General features: G+C 42.3%; 1 protein-coding gene across 1 annotated transcript in view; it reads left to right on the top strand.

The window, feature by feature from the left end:
- LOC146075556 (transmembrane channel-like protein 3) overlaps nucleotides 1–19586 on the top strand; it is an 81485-nt gene that overhangs the window by 11718 nt on the left and 50181 nt on the right. Inside the window, exons 5-10 of the mRNA XM_083184901.1 lie at nucleotides 113–203; nucleotides 3685–3766; nucleotides 6893–6999; nucleotides 9079–9177; nucleotides 12246–12388; nucleotides 15016–15160. Coding sequence (XP_083041027.1) covers nucleotides 113–203; nucleotides 3685–3766; nucleotides 6893–6999; nucleotides 9079–9177; nucleotides 12246–12388; nucleotides 15016–15160 — 667 coding nt within the window. The remainder of the gene's footprint in view (nucleotides 1–112; nucleotides 204–3684; nucleotides 3767–6892; nucleotides 7000–9078; nucleotides 9178–12245; nucleotides 12389–15015; nucleotides 15161–19586) is intronic.

Raw genomic sequence — 19586 nt, forward strand, 5'->3', positions numbered from 1 at the left:
TTTTTATTTACTATACTTCTAAAATGTCTAAGTATTTCAAAAAACCTTCTTAAAAAAAAAAATAAGCATGTGTTTGCTATTTCTGTAACAAAATAATATATCTACCTTTTAGGGATGCTCAGGAATTTGTGGAAAAATTTGAAGGAGCACTTGGAAAGGGAAAGGGCAAAAAGCTGTATGCATTCAAAGTCATGATGCTTAAAGTAAGTGCATTTTGATTTATTTGTAAATCTATTTTAAATTGTAAATGCAATATTTTAAATTGTCACTTAAATATTTCGGCAAAGTATTATTTTACTAATATTACTACATTTTCACAGAAGTTACAAATTGTATTAAAACATTCTCCTGTCCTGAAGAATCAATTACCATGAATAAGCCAATTCCTGTAACAACAGGACTGTTGTCCGTTCAGCAACCCTGTGTTACATTTCTCACTACTGTATGAACATTTCACAAGGGTGTTGACTACCCCAATCATGTTTTCATGTGGCTTTAGACTTCCAATATAATTGACTCCAGGTCTAGAGAATTTGTCTGGTAACAGCAAGTAAAATAAATAAATTAGATATTTACTAACTTGTGTTGCAACACATACAAATAGATGTGCACTGAAATAAATTACAATACAGCTGAATCTAATGAGGACTTACAGTGATATAAAAATAAAATACAAAAATGTATTTAAAAATTGACTGTGAGTTAAAAATATAGGTACTTGTGAGTTATCCGGGCTGCCGATTTTGTCCTTAAGTTTGGTTAACTTAAGGACACCCGACCGACGCGATGCCCACGATTTAGCTCCAAATCGGGGGCATCGCGTCGGTCGTGGCCGTTATAAGGGGCCGCGACGCGATGCCCCCGATTTCCCATAGACAGTAATGTTAAAAGACACGATATCGGGGGCATCGCGTCGGTCGTGGCCGTTATAAGGGGCCGCGACGCGATGCCCACGATTTCCCATAGACAGTAATGTTAAAAGACGCGATGGACCCGATTTCCCATAGACAGCAATGTTAAAATAAAATTACAATGTGAAATTGGGCAATATGTTTTTAAAAAAAATGTTTCATGGCCCCCCACCACCGTTAACGCCACCCCGCTATTGACGCCAACCCGAAGCGTGGCGAGCGCAGCGAGCCCGCGAGGGGCGGCGGTACGCGTCCTCCGACCTTTTCATGCCCTACTATCCACTAGGGCGTGGAGTGAGAATAGAATAGTGTGGCGAGCGCAGCGAGCCACCGAGCCCGAAGCGTGGCGAGCGCAGCGAGCCCCGCGAGGGGACGCGGACACCTGTGAAGCCCGCAAGGGCACGCGGATACCTGTGAAGGTGTCCGCGTCCCCTCGCGGGGCTCGCTGCGCTCGCCACGCTTCGGGCTCGGTGGCTCGCTGCGCTCGCCACACTATTCTATTCTCACTCCACGCCCTAGTGGATAGTAGGGCATGAAAAGGTCGGAGGACGCGTACCGCCGCCCCTCGCGGGCTCGCTGCGCTCGCCACGCTTCGGGTTGGCGTCAATAGCGGGGTGGCGTTAACGGTGGTGGGGGGCCATGAAACATTTTTTTTTAAAACATATTGGCCAATTTCACATTGTAATTTTATTTTAACATTGCTGTCTATGGGAAATCGGGTCCATCGCGTCTTTTAACATTACTGTCTATGGGAAATCGTGTCGGAAATCGGGTCCATCGCGTCTTTTAACATTACTGTCTATGGGAAATCGTGGGCATCGCGTCGCGGCTCCTTATAACGGCCACGACCGACGCGATGCCCCCGATTTCGGGCGCGATGAAAAAATCGGCAGCCCGGATAACTCACAAGTACCAAAATATACAATGCTCTGACACAAGCTGTAACATTGCATGTTATTTATGCCTACTGCCTTCTCCCTCCTCAATTGTCTCTCTGGGGTTTATTCTAGTTCATTCTTTCTGACAAAATCCTCACTGCAGGTGAGGCAGATGTAACTTGTGCAGAGAGAATTAGATTTGGGTGGGGTGGGGTTTTACTTCAAAGTGAGATCTATATTGCAGTATAAAAATAAAGCAGTCAGTATTTACCCTGCACAGAAACAAAATAACTCACCCAAATCTAATTCTCTCTGCACATTTTACATCTGTCCCCCTGCAGTGCACATGGTTTGGTACTTGTGAGTTATCCGGGCGTCCGATTTTTTGATTGTATGCCTTAAGTTAAGGCATACAATCAGATGCGATGCGATATCGCATCGCATCGCATCGCATCGCATGCGACCATCGGATGCGATGACCCGATTTTTCCATAGGAATCAATGTTAAAATGATTCCTATGGAAAAAGGGGTCCTTTTCATACCCCTACTATCCAAGTGGGCATGGAGTTGGATATAAACCTGTGGCGAGCGTAGCGAGCCACCGAGCCCGAAGCGTGGCGAGCGAAGCGAGCCCCGCGAGGGGACGGTATTCCGTGTCCCCTCGCGGGGCTCGCTACGCTCGCCACGCTTCGGGCTCGGTGGCTCGCTACGCTCGCCACAGGTTTATATCCAACTCCATGCCCACTTGGATAGTAGGGGTATGAAAAGGACCCTTTTTCCCATTGAATTCCATGTTAAAATGGACTCAGTCCATTTTAACATTGATTCCTATGGAAAAATCGGGTCATCGCATCGCATCGCATCGCATCCGATGGTCGCATGCGATGCGATGCGATGTCCCGATCCGACCCGATTTAAAAATCGGACGCCCGGATAACTCACAAGTACCCATGGTTTTGTCCTTCTAAGAAGGATTTTGTCAGAAAGAGTGAACTAAAATAAGGCCCTCTGTCTCCATTTTTCTCTCACTTTCCCTTCCCATCACTTTTCTCCCCACCTATTCTCTTCCTTCCCCCAATGTCTATCTCTGTCACTGCCCCTTCACTCACGTTTGGGAATCAGTGACAGAGGTGAGAAGGGGTCAAAGTTCATACTAACTGTCATAAAAAAGTATGACTTTTAATTAGCAATCAATTTTTACGAAATAGATACCTAAATGTAAAAGAGAAATAGGCAAAAAAAAAAAACATTTTAAGGTCTGATTCAATTTCAGAATTGCATGTCACATGGTGCATCTATTAGCCAGTTACCGTAGACTGATTTCACGTGATGCAAGCAGAATCAGGTTCTGTCAAGTTACAGGCTGTTAGTCATATCTCTGGCTCTGAGTTGACATGCAGAATCTATTTTGGTGGTTTCTGTGCATAATTCAATTGGCCCCTTTGTGTGACAGCTTTTACTAAATAAACCAGATTAATATGAAGATATGTGCGGTATATTCCAAAAGACTCAGAAGGAATCTATTTAGTAAGTCCTGGAGAAATATAAAATCAAGAGGGATAAAGTACCAACAGACCAACTTGTATCAAGCTTCAAAAGTGATAAAATGGAGAGTGATAAACAGCCAGCCAATCAGCTCCTTCCTGCCATGTCACAGACTGTTTTTGAAAAATATCAGGCAGGAGCTGATTGGCTGGCTGTTTATCACTCTCTTTTTTATCACTTTTGAAGCTTGATACATCTGGCCCTTAATCTCTCACCACTTTATTTTTTCTCCAACAAAATATTGCCCCAGGTTTAGTAAATAGACCCCCTAAAGCTGCAACTATCTTAAAGTGTACTTTACAAAATGTGTCAAAAAGTATAGTTTTTCTAATATGCACTTTTCTTTTAGAAATGGATGAAATTTCAAAGAGATTTTGATAATTTCAAAACTGCCTGCATACCATGGGAAATGAAAATTAAAGAAATTGAAAGTAAGTGAGATGCTTTAACCAAGGGGTTCCCAACCTTTTTTGAATCACAGCGCCCTACAGCATCAGAATATTTTCACGGCACCCCTAGGCCAAAAAAACAAACAGAATACATTTAACAGATAAGTAGATTGGGTTTATATTTGTCTCCTAGGGTCAGTTATGTGGTAAAGTGCAGGATTTGCTTCCGTTTGTACACATTTTATGATTGGCAGCCGTCAGCACTGGTTTTGCTCATAAATAATTAATCATAAATAATTTGAATTGGTCCTGGACCACCATCCCGGGGCACCCCTGCAAGTGTCCCAAGGCACCCTAGGGAGCCACGACACACACTTTGGGAACCACTGATTTATTCTGATTATTTAAAAACTACAACTGGTTAAAATTAATATCATACATAGCTATTTAGAAAGGTAAACATATAAATAAAATTGAAAAAAAAAAAACAACAATCTTATAATAACTGTATTAAAAATTCATAATCACAAACCTATTTTAAAGTGGGATAATGAAGCTGTTCAACTTTTCATAGCATATACTGTACATTTAGCAGTAATAAAATTAACCTACAAATGATGCTAAATTGTTACAATGGTAGCTGTTTCTATAACTTATATAAGACATTTTTTTAATGATAAGAATGGTTGGGACTATTTGTTTTTTCATACTCTCAGTGGGACATTGGCCAGGTTGTAATGGGAGATAATTTAACCGGCAGGGAAAAAGTTGCTTGAAGTCAAATGTTATACTGACTTTTTCCCAGAACTTGGCCAATATCATGGCGTGCGTCTTTAACACTCCGAATGCAAATCGGATCCGACTTCTCATGGTATTTTTAAACCAGGAAGTGTCCAAATTTTTCAGACCAACCAAAATGCGTAGTAAAGTATAACAGTCACAGGAAAGGATGAAATGGGAGCTGAGTTAGCAAGTCTCACAAAAACCTGCTCTATAAATTCAGACATAAATTGTGATTATTGTTTGTTGAATAAGTTGTATTTGGCAATGATGTAAATCAATAAAGAGTATGACAGCACTTTTGCAACAAACAGTTAATTGTATATTTATTTCTAACCTTAAACATAAAACATACTTTGATTGATCAAAATAGGGAAATCCTGCAAATATTAGCAAGATTTCCCTATACTGAGTCAGGACTGCTCTTCTAACTATCACCAGCTGCTAGCACCACATACAGGATCTAAGAGTCACTAGGTCGACAACAGGAAGGTCGACATTCATTAGGTTGACTACTTAAGGTCAACAGCCCTTTGGTCGACTTGGCTCTGCCTAAGATGCTGCCCAGCTGTGCACGGCACCGCGTGATGTCAGAGGTCGTGCTGTGCTGCTCAATGATGGCCCACCCATAGCCAGTAAGACTACTTAAGTGTGGGAGGACAGCGACTATTCCTGTGGTGAAAATGCACTATGCGATCATTACATTATAATATATCATAAGAGGTTGCTGGTATCAGTGATATTGGCCTGCCCACCAATTTGTCCAGGTTTGTCCAATATCACTGGCCAATGCTATACCAACAACCTCTTATGATATATTATATTGTCATTAAATGATTGCGTAGTGCATTTGCACCCCCTCTGTCTCTGTGTATACCACTTTTATTCTCAGTAGATGGCACCTTTCATTACTGAAGGGTGTGCAATTTAGAGCCATTTTCTCTACTATTCCTGTGGTGACCAATGTCTGGTCGTGCATGTTGCAAAAGTGGGGTGTAAGGTCATTTTTTTTCCTGTTGTGCCTCAGCCCTTACAATTAATCTGCACACCCTCTTTAAAGGAGTGTGCATCTTCTTCAGTATCAAATTGTCTATTAGGGGAGGTGCATTTTTAACTGTTCGCACTAAGAGATAAATTGTCTAGAAACGGCTCTGGCTATGTAGTCAGTGACTGTAAACATTGCTGCCATTTAGTTCATACCTATTGTCCTAATAAGTGCTCGAAAGTCAGTTTTTAGGGTACTTGTTTCCTAGCACGGCCACACCGATTTGCATCGGGGTGGTCGTGTCGGAAAAATCGCGTCGGTCGCATCGCATGCGACCAAACCGCATGCGATGCGGCTGACACGATCGACCCGATTTTTACATTCAATCAAATGTGAATAGGGTCCCTGGGACCCTATTTTACATTGGATTCAATGTAAAATATTCCCCAGACCCCCAATTTTACCCCCTCAACGCCACCACCCCACGATTGACGCCAACCCGAAGCGTGGCGAGCGCAGCGAGCCCGCGAGGGGCGGCGGTGCGCGTCCTCCGACCTTTTCATACCCCTACTATCCACGTCGGCGTGGAGTTGAGAATATAAAGCGTGGCGAGCGCAGCGAGCCACTGAGCCCGAAGCGTGGTGAGCGCAGCGAGCCCCGCGAGGGGACGCATATAACTTATACGCGTCCCCACGCGGGGCTCGCTGCGCTCGCCACGCTTCGGGCTCGGTGGCTCGCTGCGCTCGCCACACTTTATATTCTCAACTCCACACCGACGTGGATAATAGGGGTATAAAAAGGTTGGAGGACGCGCACCGCCGCCCCTCGCGGGCTCGCTGCACTCGCCATGCTTCGGGTTGGCGTCAATCGTGGGGTGACGACGGGGCCATATACAATGTGAAATGGGTCATATTGGCCCATTTCACATTGTTTCCTATGTGAGATGGACTTAATCAAGTCCATCTCATCTTGTGCCATTATAATGGCACAAGAACGACGCGATGCTCCCGATTTCAATGTTAAAAAATATTTTAACATTGAAGCCTATGGCAAAATCGTGGGCATCGCGTCGGTCGCGTCGGGGGCCATGTTAATGGCCGCGACCGATGCGATGCCACCGATTTTGCCTTTGACGGTAAAATGGACCTGATATCAAAGGAAATCGGGTCCATCGCGGGCATCGTGTACCTTAACTTTAAGGTACACGATGCCTGCGATTGTGGCCGTTCTAGGAAACAAGTACCGTTTTTAGTGTACTATCTAACTGCAAACTATATGTCTAATTAACTAACTAAAATAGCTAATTAGCTGCTAATTTTAGATTACGAAATAGAGAATACCACTTACATTTGTAATAACAATAACTGCAAGCCAACTAGAGATAAGTCTATGTCTATCCTCAGGTCACTTTGGCTCTTCAGTTGCCTCTTATTTTATTTTTCTACGCTGGATGTATGGAATCAATATGATACTCTTTGGACTGACGTTTGGCCTAGTCATGGTGCCTGAGGTAAAGCAATAAACTGGCTAAGCTACATTTAGAATGATTATACAGTATGTCATCATGTAATGAGTTTCCCTGACATGAAATATATGATTCATCATTGGGTAATGTATAAGAATTATAAGAATAGGGAGTTTACCTTACCGAAAGCTCAGCAAGCTCTATATAAAGCAAATGTATATTTAGAATATATATATTCATACTATACTGTATATTTTGAAATTGTCATGAAATATTTAGTTTCAGTGTGTTTAAAGGTGCCGGATTAAAGGGTGAACAGTGTCTAGACAGTCAAAATGCAGACACCAAAAGGTCGAGGTACACAATGTTGATAGTGAAATAAGGTTAACATGCATATGGTCGACATTGACATAAGGTCGACACAAGCAAAAATGTTGACATGTATATTATTGACCCTTGATAAGGTCTACATGGTTTTTAGACAGGTGACACCTGAGTACGTGGACACCCATTTTGTGTACATGTACCCTTGCATGCCTTGCTTTGCTAGCCATGCTTACCATTCCCAATCGGACTACATGTGGATGTTAAAGTTTGAAAAAGTCCCCCAAAAAATAATAATTAAAAACTCATGTTGACCTTTTAATGGGTTAATCATTAACATGTCAACCTTTTTCTTGTAATGATCTACAGTAATTCATGCCAAACTTTTGTCAATGTAAAAGAGTTTGCTGAAATAAATCACAAAAATTTCTAATTCAATCACCTATAATCAGGTGGACATTGGCCTATGTTACTTCTTAGTGCTACATGGGAAGAGAATAAGGACATTATTCGAGTCCACACGCAATGCTGCAAATTTTGTGGACTAAATGCTGCTAACTGCCCGCAGGGATGGTCGCCACAATTCCCCACACAGCATAATCATCCATTCGCAGCCTTGGGTGCAGGGGAGAAATCATTCATTGGTTGGCGAGACACCTCTCCTTGCACGAGACTGCGAAGGGTTTGGGGGCAGTCTATAAGCATGGTATGACTACAGTCTCTTGAGTTCCTTTCTTAACACAAGATAGACATATACTGTATGCACTTGTTTGGAGTTGGATCACTTTGTTTGCTCTTCCCCCGGTGCAACAATTGGACTGAGAATGCTGGCGATGACAATGACATTCTAAGAGGCTAAATGCATCTGAACTCCTACCACTTATGCTAACACTACAATAATGGTCCTGCTGATATCTATGTGCATTATTACAGTCTTGTTCTATGTTCCTTTTACATTGCAAATATAACTTTATTAGCTATTAATAACACTTCCCAGCCATGAACAATATTATATATGAATTGATGGTACTTATGTAGTAACTGGGCTGCCGATTTTGAAATCGGGTCCATCGCATCGCATCGCACCCGACCATATCGCATGCGATGCGATGCGATGCGATGGACCCGATTTTTCCATAGGATTCAATGTTAAAATGGACTGAGTCCATTTTAACATAGAATTCAATGGGAAAAGGGGTCCTTTTCATACCCCTACTATCCAAGTGGGCATGGAGTTGGATATAAACCTGTGGCGAGCGTAGCGAGCCACCGAGCCCGAAGCGTGGCGAGCGTAGCGAGCCCCGCGAGGGGACACAGAATACCGTCCCCTCGCGGGGCTCGCTTCGCTCGCCACGCTTCGGGCTCGGTGGCTCGCTACGCTCGCCACAGGTTTATATCCAACTCCATGCCCACTTGGATAGTAGGGGTATGAAAAGGACCCCTTTTTTCCCATTGAATTCCATGTTAAAATGGACTCAGTCCATTTTAACATTGAATCCTATGGAAAAATCGGGTCATCGCATCGCATCGCATCGCATGGTCGTATGCGATGCGATGCGATATCGCATCGCATCGCATCTGATTGTATGCCTTAACTTAAGGCATACAATCAAAAAATCGGCAGCCCAGATACTACATAAGTACCGAATTGATTACTATAGACTTGTACTAGAAAGTGGTGTGGCTGGAGTCAGCCACACCTCTTTTCTAGGGCTCATTTTGCCCTTGTGTCCAGCTCTGTATGAGCCTACTTTGTGTTCAACTTTATACTAATGTTTTCTTGTTGTTTCTTCTTTGTAGGCATTAATGGGAAAGCCATATGGTTCAATTCCAAGGAAAACAGTTCCACGTGCTGAACAAGCCAATGCTATGAATTTTGCCACGCTGTGGGACTTTAGTGTAAGTAGCATAAATGAGTGATTGCCATGCGCAGGATCCATTCTAAGAATGAATATTCCAATTTAGAAAGCACAGATTAATGATCTCATAACATAATTAAAAACAAATTTTATTTGAGTCTCACTATACCTATTCACCCAATGGACTTATATAATATCAATATTCAAGCTATAACTACTCGTATACTAACAGATCTTAAATGATGGCGCTGTTTACCTCTGTCTTATATTGGGAGATGTCACTTGATTAAAATGGTAACATTTCCACGCCTATTATATGCCATACAAATGTTACCAGTCATACTAAAGGAATCAGATTTGCAGTTGTTATATACTGCTATTAGTGCTTTTATATGGGCCGGAAAAACTCTTGAATTTCTATGTTTAAATTAAGTCAAAAGGCTATTCTAGGTGGAATTAACTTGCCCTGTATACATAGCTATGTATTGGCCGCCAACTCCCGCTACGCGATAGATTGGATTAACAATACTAATAACTATGCAAATGTGCCTTTAAAACAAGCATTTTGTCCTGATATTCCATTAACTAGCTTACTACATATGAGACCTTCTAATTTCCCGCCTGCTATATCAGGCTTTGATTCTCTAAACTAAAAAGGCGGTACAAACCCTGTTATCGGGTTTTTACCGCATTTTGGGATGCTCTAAACATCCCCCACCGGATTACTGCGACGGGGGGGCATCACCAGCAAAAGCTGGTGATGCCCCATAGAAGCCTATGGGCTTCTACCATGACCCAATGCCGCCCTGCACCGATCCCCCCTGCCCTGCACCGACCCCCAGCTCACCTGTGTCCGGGCCGCACAGAGCTGTGCTGCCTGGACCTGTGACCTCCTCCTCTCTGCACTGTGATCCTCTTCCGTGTGCAGGGAGGAGCAGAGCCCGGCACAGCAGCAGCAGCGCCGGGTAAGGGAGGGAGGGGGGAGCCACCGGGACCCGCTGACTTACCGCAAAGGACAGCTCTTAACGCAAGAGTGGTCCTTTGCCATAATTATCGCATATGTTAGAGCATATGCAATAATTATGTAGGTGATGGGCGGCAAAGGGTGGCGGACCTGGGCTGCGGATGTTATCTTACTGACTTCTATGTATACTGCATGGAGAACTTCTCGTTCTAGATTGGGATAATGTCCTTACAACTCATTTTTTCTTTCAATTCATTATAATAATGTGACACATGTACCTTTGTAACAAAATAGTACACTAGCTCATACATGGTCTGTAGGAGGCATTAGGTTATTAATAGATGTTCTGGATACAGGGGATTTTACGATGCATTCCTATCAGAAGTTATGTGAGAAATATGTGGATTTATATATCCCTATATTTTCCTATTATCAATTAAGAAGCTAAGCATCTACTATATTAGTCAAATTGACAGATAAAGATATTACAGCTGGCTTGGATTTAATTACACGCCATGCTACTAATAAGAGATGCACTACCTCTCTTCTATATTTTAAGATTAAACGACAACATCGAGTAGAGGATTTACAGACAGGGATGGCAAGATGGACTACAGACTTACCCGATGTTCCTCTTTAGTCCATACTGTCTGCATTTACTCGCATAAACAAAAACTTAGTAGCAGCATCGTATATGGAAATGCAATATATACTACTGCATTGGGCGTATTATTCACCTAATGGAAGGCTCCAGATGGGAGCATCTATAGATTCAAATTGCTTTATGTGTGCAGCTCCAGGGGCAGACCTGTATCACTGTATGTGGAGTTGCCCAGCACAGGTTTTGGGTAACAGTAACCCAATATATGCGAAACATTTATAATATCACTGTGGTTCTTACACCTGAGTGTGCAATTTTGGATATATATACATCCTCCCCCCAAAACAGGCCCCCATTGGGACAGCATTTATTTCAGGCTAAGGTAACTGCAGCAGCACAAACACAATTTTGTCACAATGGACATCTTAACACACTAACAATATCTTTGTTATTACCTAGAGCAGTGGTTCCCAACCCTGGTCCTCAAGTATCCCCAACAGTGCATGTTTTGCAGGTCTCCACACAGAATCACAGGTGCTCTAAATAGCTCCACCTGTGATCTTTTCACATGTGCCTGAATAATGAGTGCACCTGCCGGGTGACCTGGAAAACACTGTTGGGGGTACTTGAGGACCAGGGTTGGGAACCACTGCCCTAGAGTATCATATCTATTTCAAATGGATTGGTTGGACATGTTCATAGATAAAGACAAAATTCCCAAAAAGTTCTTTAGAATATGGTTGCCCTATGTCAGAACTCTATCTCCATTTACTAAAACCTCATTAAGGGCCACAGTTTCTCTGACATCATGGTATAATTGGGAAATAATTATGAATGGTTCCTGTCCTTTCTAAAGGATTTTAAAAGTTGTAATTTGAGATTAAGTAACAAATATCAAATGAATACTACTAACAATATAGATGCAATGTACCCTTTGTGTGCTGGTCAATACGGCTGGTCATGATTGACCCTTGTTGCAAATTGCATTCTGAATGTCATGTCATTCTGTATTGTGGATCTCATGTCATCCTTTAGTATGACCGGTAACATTTGTATGGCATATAATAGGTGTGGGTCGCTGAAATCATTCGGGGGGGGGGGGGGGGGGGGGGGGGGACGCATCGGGCGGGGCTGGGGAAGAGGCAGCACTACTGCCTTCTCCATAGAAGTGAATGGGACCTGGGTTACCTGTTCAGACTGCCAAGCAACCCCGGTCCGACCTGGGAATAACACTACTTATGCCCCAGGTCGAATTGCTAGATTGCTGGACCCAGGATATACAACATGGCCCTTTCACACTGCACGCCGATCCGGGTAGACCAGGCAACAACCCGGGATCGACCTGGGTTATTTTTGTGATGTGGTATCAGCTAAGAGTCAGTCATATCTTGCAATTTATCCATTTCAGCATACACAGGATTGCATTTTTTTAGATGCATTATTTTCCCCAACACTTTAACATGCTTCCATCTCTATATGAATCCCTGTGTGTTCTGTTTGCTACTAGTTTTCACTAACGTCCAGTGTTCTGTTTTTGTTTTAGGGACTTGCACAATATTCTGTCCTCTTCTATGGTTATTACAACAGTCAAAGGACCATTGGATGGCTTCAGTTTAGGCTTCCCCTTTCTTATTTGTTAGTTGGAATTGGCACCATTGCATACAGCTTCATGGTTGTCATTAGAACGTAAGTTTGCTTTAGAATACCTATACTTCCTTTATAGTTCTTTTTCTAACTTAGCTGCACAAATGACTAAATGAAATGCAAATGGAATTGTGAAGGTGGTCTGACAAACCTTTTTGCCCAAAAAGTAAACACAAAAACAGATTTATTCCAAACATTAATATAAATCTTAAAAAGAAAAGAAATGTAAGGAATGGGAAAATGTTAGGGAAGGAAAAGGGGGGTGAGAACAAGAGACAAAATTAGTTAATGAAAGTTAATGGCATTTACATGAGGCAATTTTAAAGCTGTTTTATAAGCAATCTGACTAGATTAAGCATGGATTGCTCTGTGTGTATACCCCTGGGTGATGGAAATTCTCCTGATTAAATCTTGACTATATGTAATCAAAATCTAGTCAGATTGCTTAGCAAGTAACTTCACATTGCTCCTTGTATACAGAATAAGCCATCTGGAGCTTTATAATCACTCCCCTGCCTTTCCATGTGAGCCCTCCTCTTTTTCCTCTTAATGGTCATTAGACACCCAGGAATCACCCACCCTAAATTGCTCAGCACAAAACTCAATGCTATTATGTTTCTATTTACTTAGAACCGACAAGACAGTTTCAGGGTTAAACCCTTTTGTTGTTTTTGTCAGTCCTAACTGCTACAGTCAGCTTGTTGTGGCTGTGCTAGGGTGTGGGTGTTTCATTGTCTACCTCTGTCAAAACTTATATTTTATACCTGTTCAGAGGTTACGCTGCATTTAGGCAGCAATAATCCCTAGCAGATAGACTATAAGTTACTACCAGAAATTATATTTCCTTTAAGTGTATGTATAAAACAACAGTATTTTTGAAGTGATCTGACTAGATAATTTAGAAATTGAGCACGGATCGCTCCTTCTGTATAGCCCATAACAATGTACATGTGCGGTCCCGCTTCTCGCCTTCGACGGCTCAGATATTCAGTGCAGGCACTAAATATTTGAGAACTCCTAGCAAGTGCTAATAGGCAAACATTAGGTTAGCACAGATAGCTTAGCACACATCGCTGTGGCATAGCATGGCGAGCATAGCATTGGTTGAGCGATCTGTGCTGAGCGATCTGTGCTAACCTAGATCACTTAGCACATAAAAAGTAGTCCCGTTTGTATAGGGCTTGACTTAGAATTGCCTGACTGATTCATTAACCTCCAAGAATAAGGATGTGACACCTGGAAAGTTCCACTCTTAACCCTCTCAGGCCAAATTGCATCCAGAAGTGAAGTGTTTTTCACTTGTAGTGTTTTAGCAGTTACCACAAAAATTAACAAAATGTAAATTAGTGCAGTGATAAACACACATTCATTCATATAAAGATGTGGAAAGCAGTACAGTTAGAAGAAGTCCATGGGGATTCTGTCTGCGCCGAAGACATTTTTTCTGGATAAATCATTTTAAACATGGTCTTAATGTGATGTGCGCTTTGGACACCCAATTGAGATCACCACGTCGGATATGGGGAAAAAAAAATCCATATCGCGGGCATCTCGATGGAATGAGTGCATAACATTCTACATGAAAAATTGCAAACAAAAAAGCTGTGTGCATGATGGGTGCCACTCCTGCTTATTTTTCATCAAATATGCAAATGAATGGACGTTTTAAATGCATTGTTTGGAATGTTTAAACACAATCGGCAGGATTTTTGTTGTTGACTCATGACTGTGGGCAAAACTTGGATCCACCACTACACAGGTGAAGATGCAGTCAAAATAGTTGCCAATGCCTTGTGAAAGTATGCCAGAAAAGTTTTATCGTCTGGAAAGGTGATGGCCCCTGATTTTTGGGATTCAGAAGGAATTATCTTAATTGACCACTTGCAAAAGTGTAAAATAAATGTCCAAGATTTTGCATTCAAATCAAGCTTTAAATTAATTCCCCATCGACATTATTCTCTGTATTTGGACCGGATCAACTTCTTCACGTTTTCAAATTTGAAATCTGGCTCAGTGAGGAAGTCATTGCTGCTGTCACTGATTATTTTATAGATTTTGAGACATCCTACTTTTTGGTGGGATGTTGGTGGCATGCATAGAGCTCACATTAGAACCATACAGGGTACACAGACCTTACCATTCACTGTAACTGAAAAACTAAAACAGAGCACAGATAATATTAGCATCGCAATTCTCCTAACACAATAAAGCTGAAATGTAAGGAAGCAAAGGAGTAATTATCAGAGGGGATCCAGGCTGTATGTGGGTTACACCCCCAGATTGCTGAAAATTGGGGTGCCCAGTGAAGCCACTCCCCTTATCCAGTCACAAAAATGGAGGATGGGGAGGAGATGAGGGTATAGATGGTCGCTGAGTAGGATAGAGCTGTAACTGAAGTGCAAGGCAGAGATGGCCAAGACATGAGGCAGAGGTGTGCGAGAGCAACCGTATGTGGTGGAAGAGTACTCTGTGGTGAAAAGGAGGATTTCAATGCTTGCTTGAAGCTTTGGAAGGTCAGGGTTTAGTTGCCCTTGGCCAACATGTTTTCATGAGAAAGAACAGAGCCAAGAGCTATGGGTTAGCACTGGGAAAATTTTGTATGTTTGAGGTTTATATATGACAGATATGGTATCTTTCACTTACCCTAAATTCTCATCTTGCTATTGCAGAATGGCCAAGAATGCTAATGAAGATGGTGGAGGAGATGATAACAGCTTTAATTTTAGCTGGAAAATGTATACAAGTTGGGATTTTCTCATTGGAAACCCAGAAACAGCTGACAATAAATTTGCATCTATAACAACTAGTTTCAAAGTAAGACGATTATATGACTTCTCACTGTTGAGCTCAGTGTCTGGACTGCTGGTTTGGACCAGAGTGTTTTACATTCATTTTAGTTCAAAATGGCTTCTTCTGTCATATCTTTATATTTATTCCGTTCAGGAATACACTTTACCAATAAATAAAGCCAACTCTTCCCCTGGTTTAGGGTCCTTGCACCAGCTTGTAGGTGTTGTTTCAGTTTATTCATCCAAATAGACGTAAAGTGTGATTCAGACCCGCTTGTTAAGGGCCAAACTCGGCCCCCGGCTGATTGTGGGGGTCTGTGCAAACCCCCGAGTGAACACCTTCGTCGAGTTCCACACTCGCCGAGTCATTCGCTCCATAGTGGGTGGAATGGGGACGGGCATGGGGAAGGAAACAGAGGAACGCACAGAGTTTTACGGGTGTGCCCATAAAAAACGCTGGCCGTTCTACTGTATATGCCAACTACGACCAAGATAAAAGTCAGTCATTTGATGGTCAGTGGCCGCATGCGAGTGGATGTGTAAGCGTACACACCCACTTGCATACAAATGCGGGGATTCGTGTGGAGGAGGGTCAGGCATTCGGCGGGCGGCGTTTAGCTGTTTGCTAGGCTTAGAACATACACAGCCTAGCAAACAGGTCTGAATCAGGCCCACAGTGCCTATGCCAACTTATTTATACTTCAAGAACTGCACAAAGGTCTAGAGCAATAGTGGTATACTGTACTTTATACAATATAGTTTTAGAATGTATAGCTGTATAATAGTGCCTAGCCAAACAGCACAGGCATACAGTAAACAGAAAGGATTCTAATTGAATTTTCAAACTACAGTATCTGCAAAACTCCTGGCAGGGAAAAAGAAATGTACTGTATATAATTTTACTGTACCAGCTCCCTCTACTGACTTATTACAGTACTGCATCATTCACAGTGATTACATTGTATTTTCATTGCCATGCAATTGTGATTCTATTTATACTCCATGTAGTGTATTTAATGTCCTCTTACTAATAAAGGGTATTTCCAAAATAACTGAGTCTAAAAAAACAAATTCCTTTGATGAGAAAATTTTATGATGAGATGTGAACAAACAGAAAAGGAAAGTTCACTTTGCTTTTGGGGCAATTAGACTAATAAGAACGATCATGTAAAACAAGAGAAATAGATAACTGCACTAAAAATGGATGATGCAACACGTGCTGCCAATAGTATCACACTTTAAAAAATATATATTATATAAAATAATTAGAATGAAAAACTGGTTGATATCATGTGATACAGTCATTAAGGTATATTCATCCAGCGAGTCCTAATTAGAATTCTTGCCAAAGGCGTGTCAGTTGATGGTTCTAAGATGGTTGAATGAATAAGATCTTGGTTGCAGGACAGAAAACAGAGAGTTGTAGTAAATGGAGTACAGTTAAAGGAGGGAAAGGTTAAAAGTGGAGTACCCCAGGGATCTGTACTTGGACCAGTGCTTTTTAAGATCTTTATTGGTGATATTGCAAATGGAATTGAGGGTAAAATGTGCCTTTTTGCAGATGACACAAAGGTATGCAACAGGGTAGACACACCAGGAGGGGTAAAACACATGATTGAGGATCTAGGCAGATTAGAGGAATGGTCAAGAGCATGGCAACTACATTTTAATGCCATACTAAAAAATGCAAAATCATGCACTTGGGTCTCAAAAATCCAAAGACTAAATATAGTTTAAATGGCACTATAATGGAAACTACTGAGGAGGAGAGGGATCTAGGTGGTACTATTTCAGGTGACTTAAAGGCAGGTAGGCAATGTAACAAAGCAATGAAGAAGGCAAGTCAGATGCTTGGTTGCATAGGGAGAGGTATCAGCAGTAGAAAGAAAGAAGTAATAATGCCACTGTATAGGTCATTGGTACAACCTCATCTAGAGTACTGTGTTCAATTCTGGAGGCCATATCTCCAGAAGGATATAAATACATTAGAGACTGTACAAAGAAGGGCAACTAAAATGGTGCATGGCCTACATCACAAAATGTACCAGGAAAGACTAAAATATCTTAATATGTATAGTTTAGGGCAGAAAAGGGAGGACATGATAGAAACCTTCAAATATATCAAGGGTTTTAACAAGGTACAGAAGGGAGACAAGGGCGCCGATTTATGTTTTTGCTGGTGGGTGCTCAAGGGGGCGTGTCCTTTGGGGATGAGGTGTGGCCTTGCAATGGCCCCCCACAGACCCCCCAGTCTGGGACTGAGGCAGGCGGGGATCTGGGCAGTGCCGCAGTGGGGTCCCTGCAGCGCTGGGGAGGCAGCGGGGTCCCAGCAGCGGATGGGAAGTCAGCGGCGGGGTCCCTGCGGCGAATGAGAACTGGTAGCTACTAGTTCCCATCTGCCACAGGGACCCAGTGGCACAGGTTGGTGGCGGGTGAGCTCCGGCCATGGCCCGTGGGTGCTCATCATTTTCCATGGGTGATTGGGCCTGTTTCGGCGCCTATGGAGGGAGATATTCTTCACAGGAAGAGGAGCAACAGAACATGAGGACATGCACTGAAACTAGAGGGAGAAAGATTCAGGGGAAATTGGAGAAATAATAACTTCACAGAAAGAGTAGTAGATAAATGAAATAGCCTCCCATCAGAGGTGGTAGAGGCAAATACAGTAGAGCAATTTAAAGATGCTTGGGATAGGCTTATTGATATCCTTACAAAACAAATATGGTTTGAGGTAACATGTTAAAAAAAGGGGCAGACTGGATGGGCCAAGTGGTTCTTATCTGCCGTAAAATTCTATGTTTCTATGTTTCCCAAAATGCCTCACTAAGGAGTGTCCCAATTGTGCATGCAGCCTTGATTGTGGACTTACACATAGCTAGAGGCAGGTGCTCAATTAGTTTAGTAATACCATTCTGGTGCTTGGGAGGAGGGGTAATACTCCATGGTTTCTCCCAGCTCACCAATCTAGAACACTACATGATAATAGAATTCAGAGATATTGGTTACATATATTTGTGCAAATTTATGTTTAAGCCCCCAAGCCGTCATCAAGGCATCTCTGTATATTGGGGATCTCTAGTGCTATATCTAGGTGCAGGGTGCGGCACCCCAAAAAACAGCACAAGCCAGAAAGCTCAGAGCAGCACACCAGTGAAAATACTATAGTGTTAATCGGTATTAGTAATAGGAAGCAGAAGCTATATAAAGAGAGAAAAAATAAAAAAGAGAAGAGAAGCCTTGAAGACGGCTTGGGGCTTACACATAAATTTGTGCAAATATATGTAACCAATATCTCTGAATTCTATTATCATGTAGTGTTACTACTCTAATACCATTCAGTGAGCTGGGGAAACCATGGATTGATTGTGGACTTCACTTGGTAGATAATATAGAGAAATTCTCCTAATAAGTAGAGATCCAGTGGATGGCATTTCTTGTTTATGAATTGGAATGTCCAGCAATAGATGGCTGTAGTGGAGGATGGTTTCTTCAGAGGTTGGTCTGGTCACATAAAAAGGTGCAGGGTGATGTCCAGGTGGGTGAGGTATCTACATTGATCTTGTATACACCGACACATTTTGGTGTACTAGCAGCTTTTTCAATGCAGTTATCTTAGTGTTGAGTATGGGTTTATATACCAGTAATAATTGAGAAAATGACCAGTAAACATTTTTGATTGAGTAAGAGACAGAGAATTAAACATTCTTTGTATTAGAGTTAAAAAACCGACATAAGAAATATATTAAAAAGATTATATTACCATACAATGATGGCCTTGCATTTCCTGAAATCTACCAGTATATATGTTTTGGATTGTGGGAGGAAACCGGAATATCCTGAGTAAATCCACACAAGCATGGGGAGAATATACAAACTCCACACAGTTAAGGACATGGTGGGAATGGAACTCATGACCTCAGTGCTGTGAGGCAGTAATGCTAACAATTACACCGTCCATGCTGCCTAGTCATCAGACCCCAAAGTCTGATGTTATGAACACAGGCTCACATGATCACATCTCCAGGTTTAAACTCAATGAGAGTGCCAGAAAAATAGATAACCAATAAGGAGATGTTACTATGTAAATGAGATAAGGAACTTGTGATCTGGATAAAACAAGCCAGTGTGTGTGTGTGTGTGTCTACACAATGAAAGCTGGTGAGTGGCTCCACCTGTCCCTCCAAGGTCTGAAAGATGGGAGCACCTGTGTTCATGAAATACCCCTATGCATAGGTGCCGATTCTGTGGGTGCTCAAGGGCACGAGCATCCATGGAAATTGATGAGCACCCACGGCCCGCTGCTGGGCCGCCATATTAACTTGCTAATTTGCGGCTGCAGCACCCACATTGCCGGACCCGCCACCTGGGAAACAGTATTCCGGGAAGAGTGTATTCTGTCCGCGGAGTACCTGCACTCTGGGGGCATTTATGTACCAGCACTGTGGGGGCAT

This window comes from Crinia signifera, chromosome 1, assembly GCF_055691185.1.
Source record: "Crinia signifera chromosome 1, ASM5569118v1, whole genome shotgun sequence".
In the NCBI taxonomy this organism is placed as follows: Eukaryota; Metazoa; Chordata; class Amphibia; order Anura; family Myobatrachidae; genus Crinia; species Crinia signifera.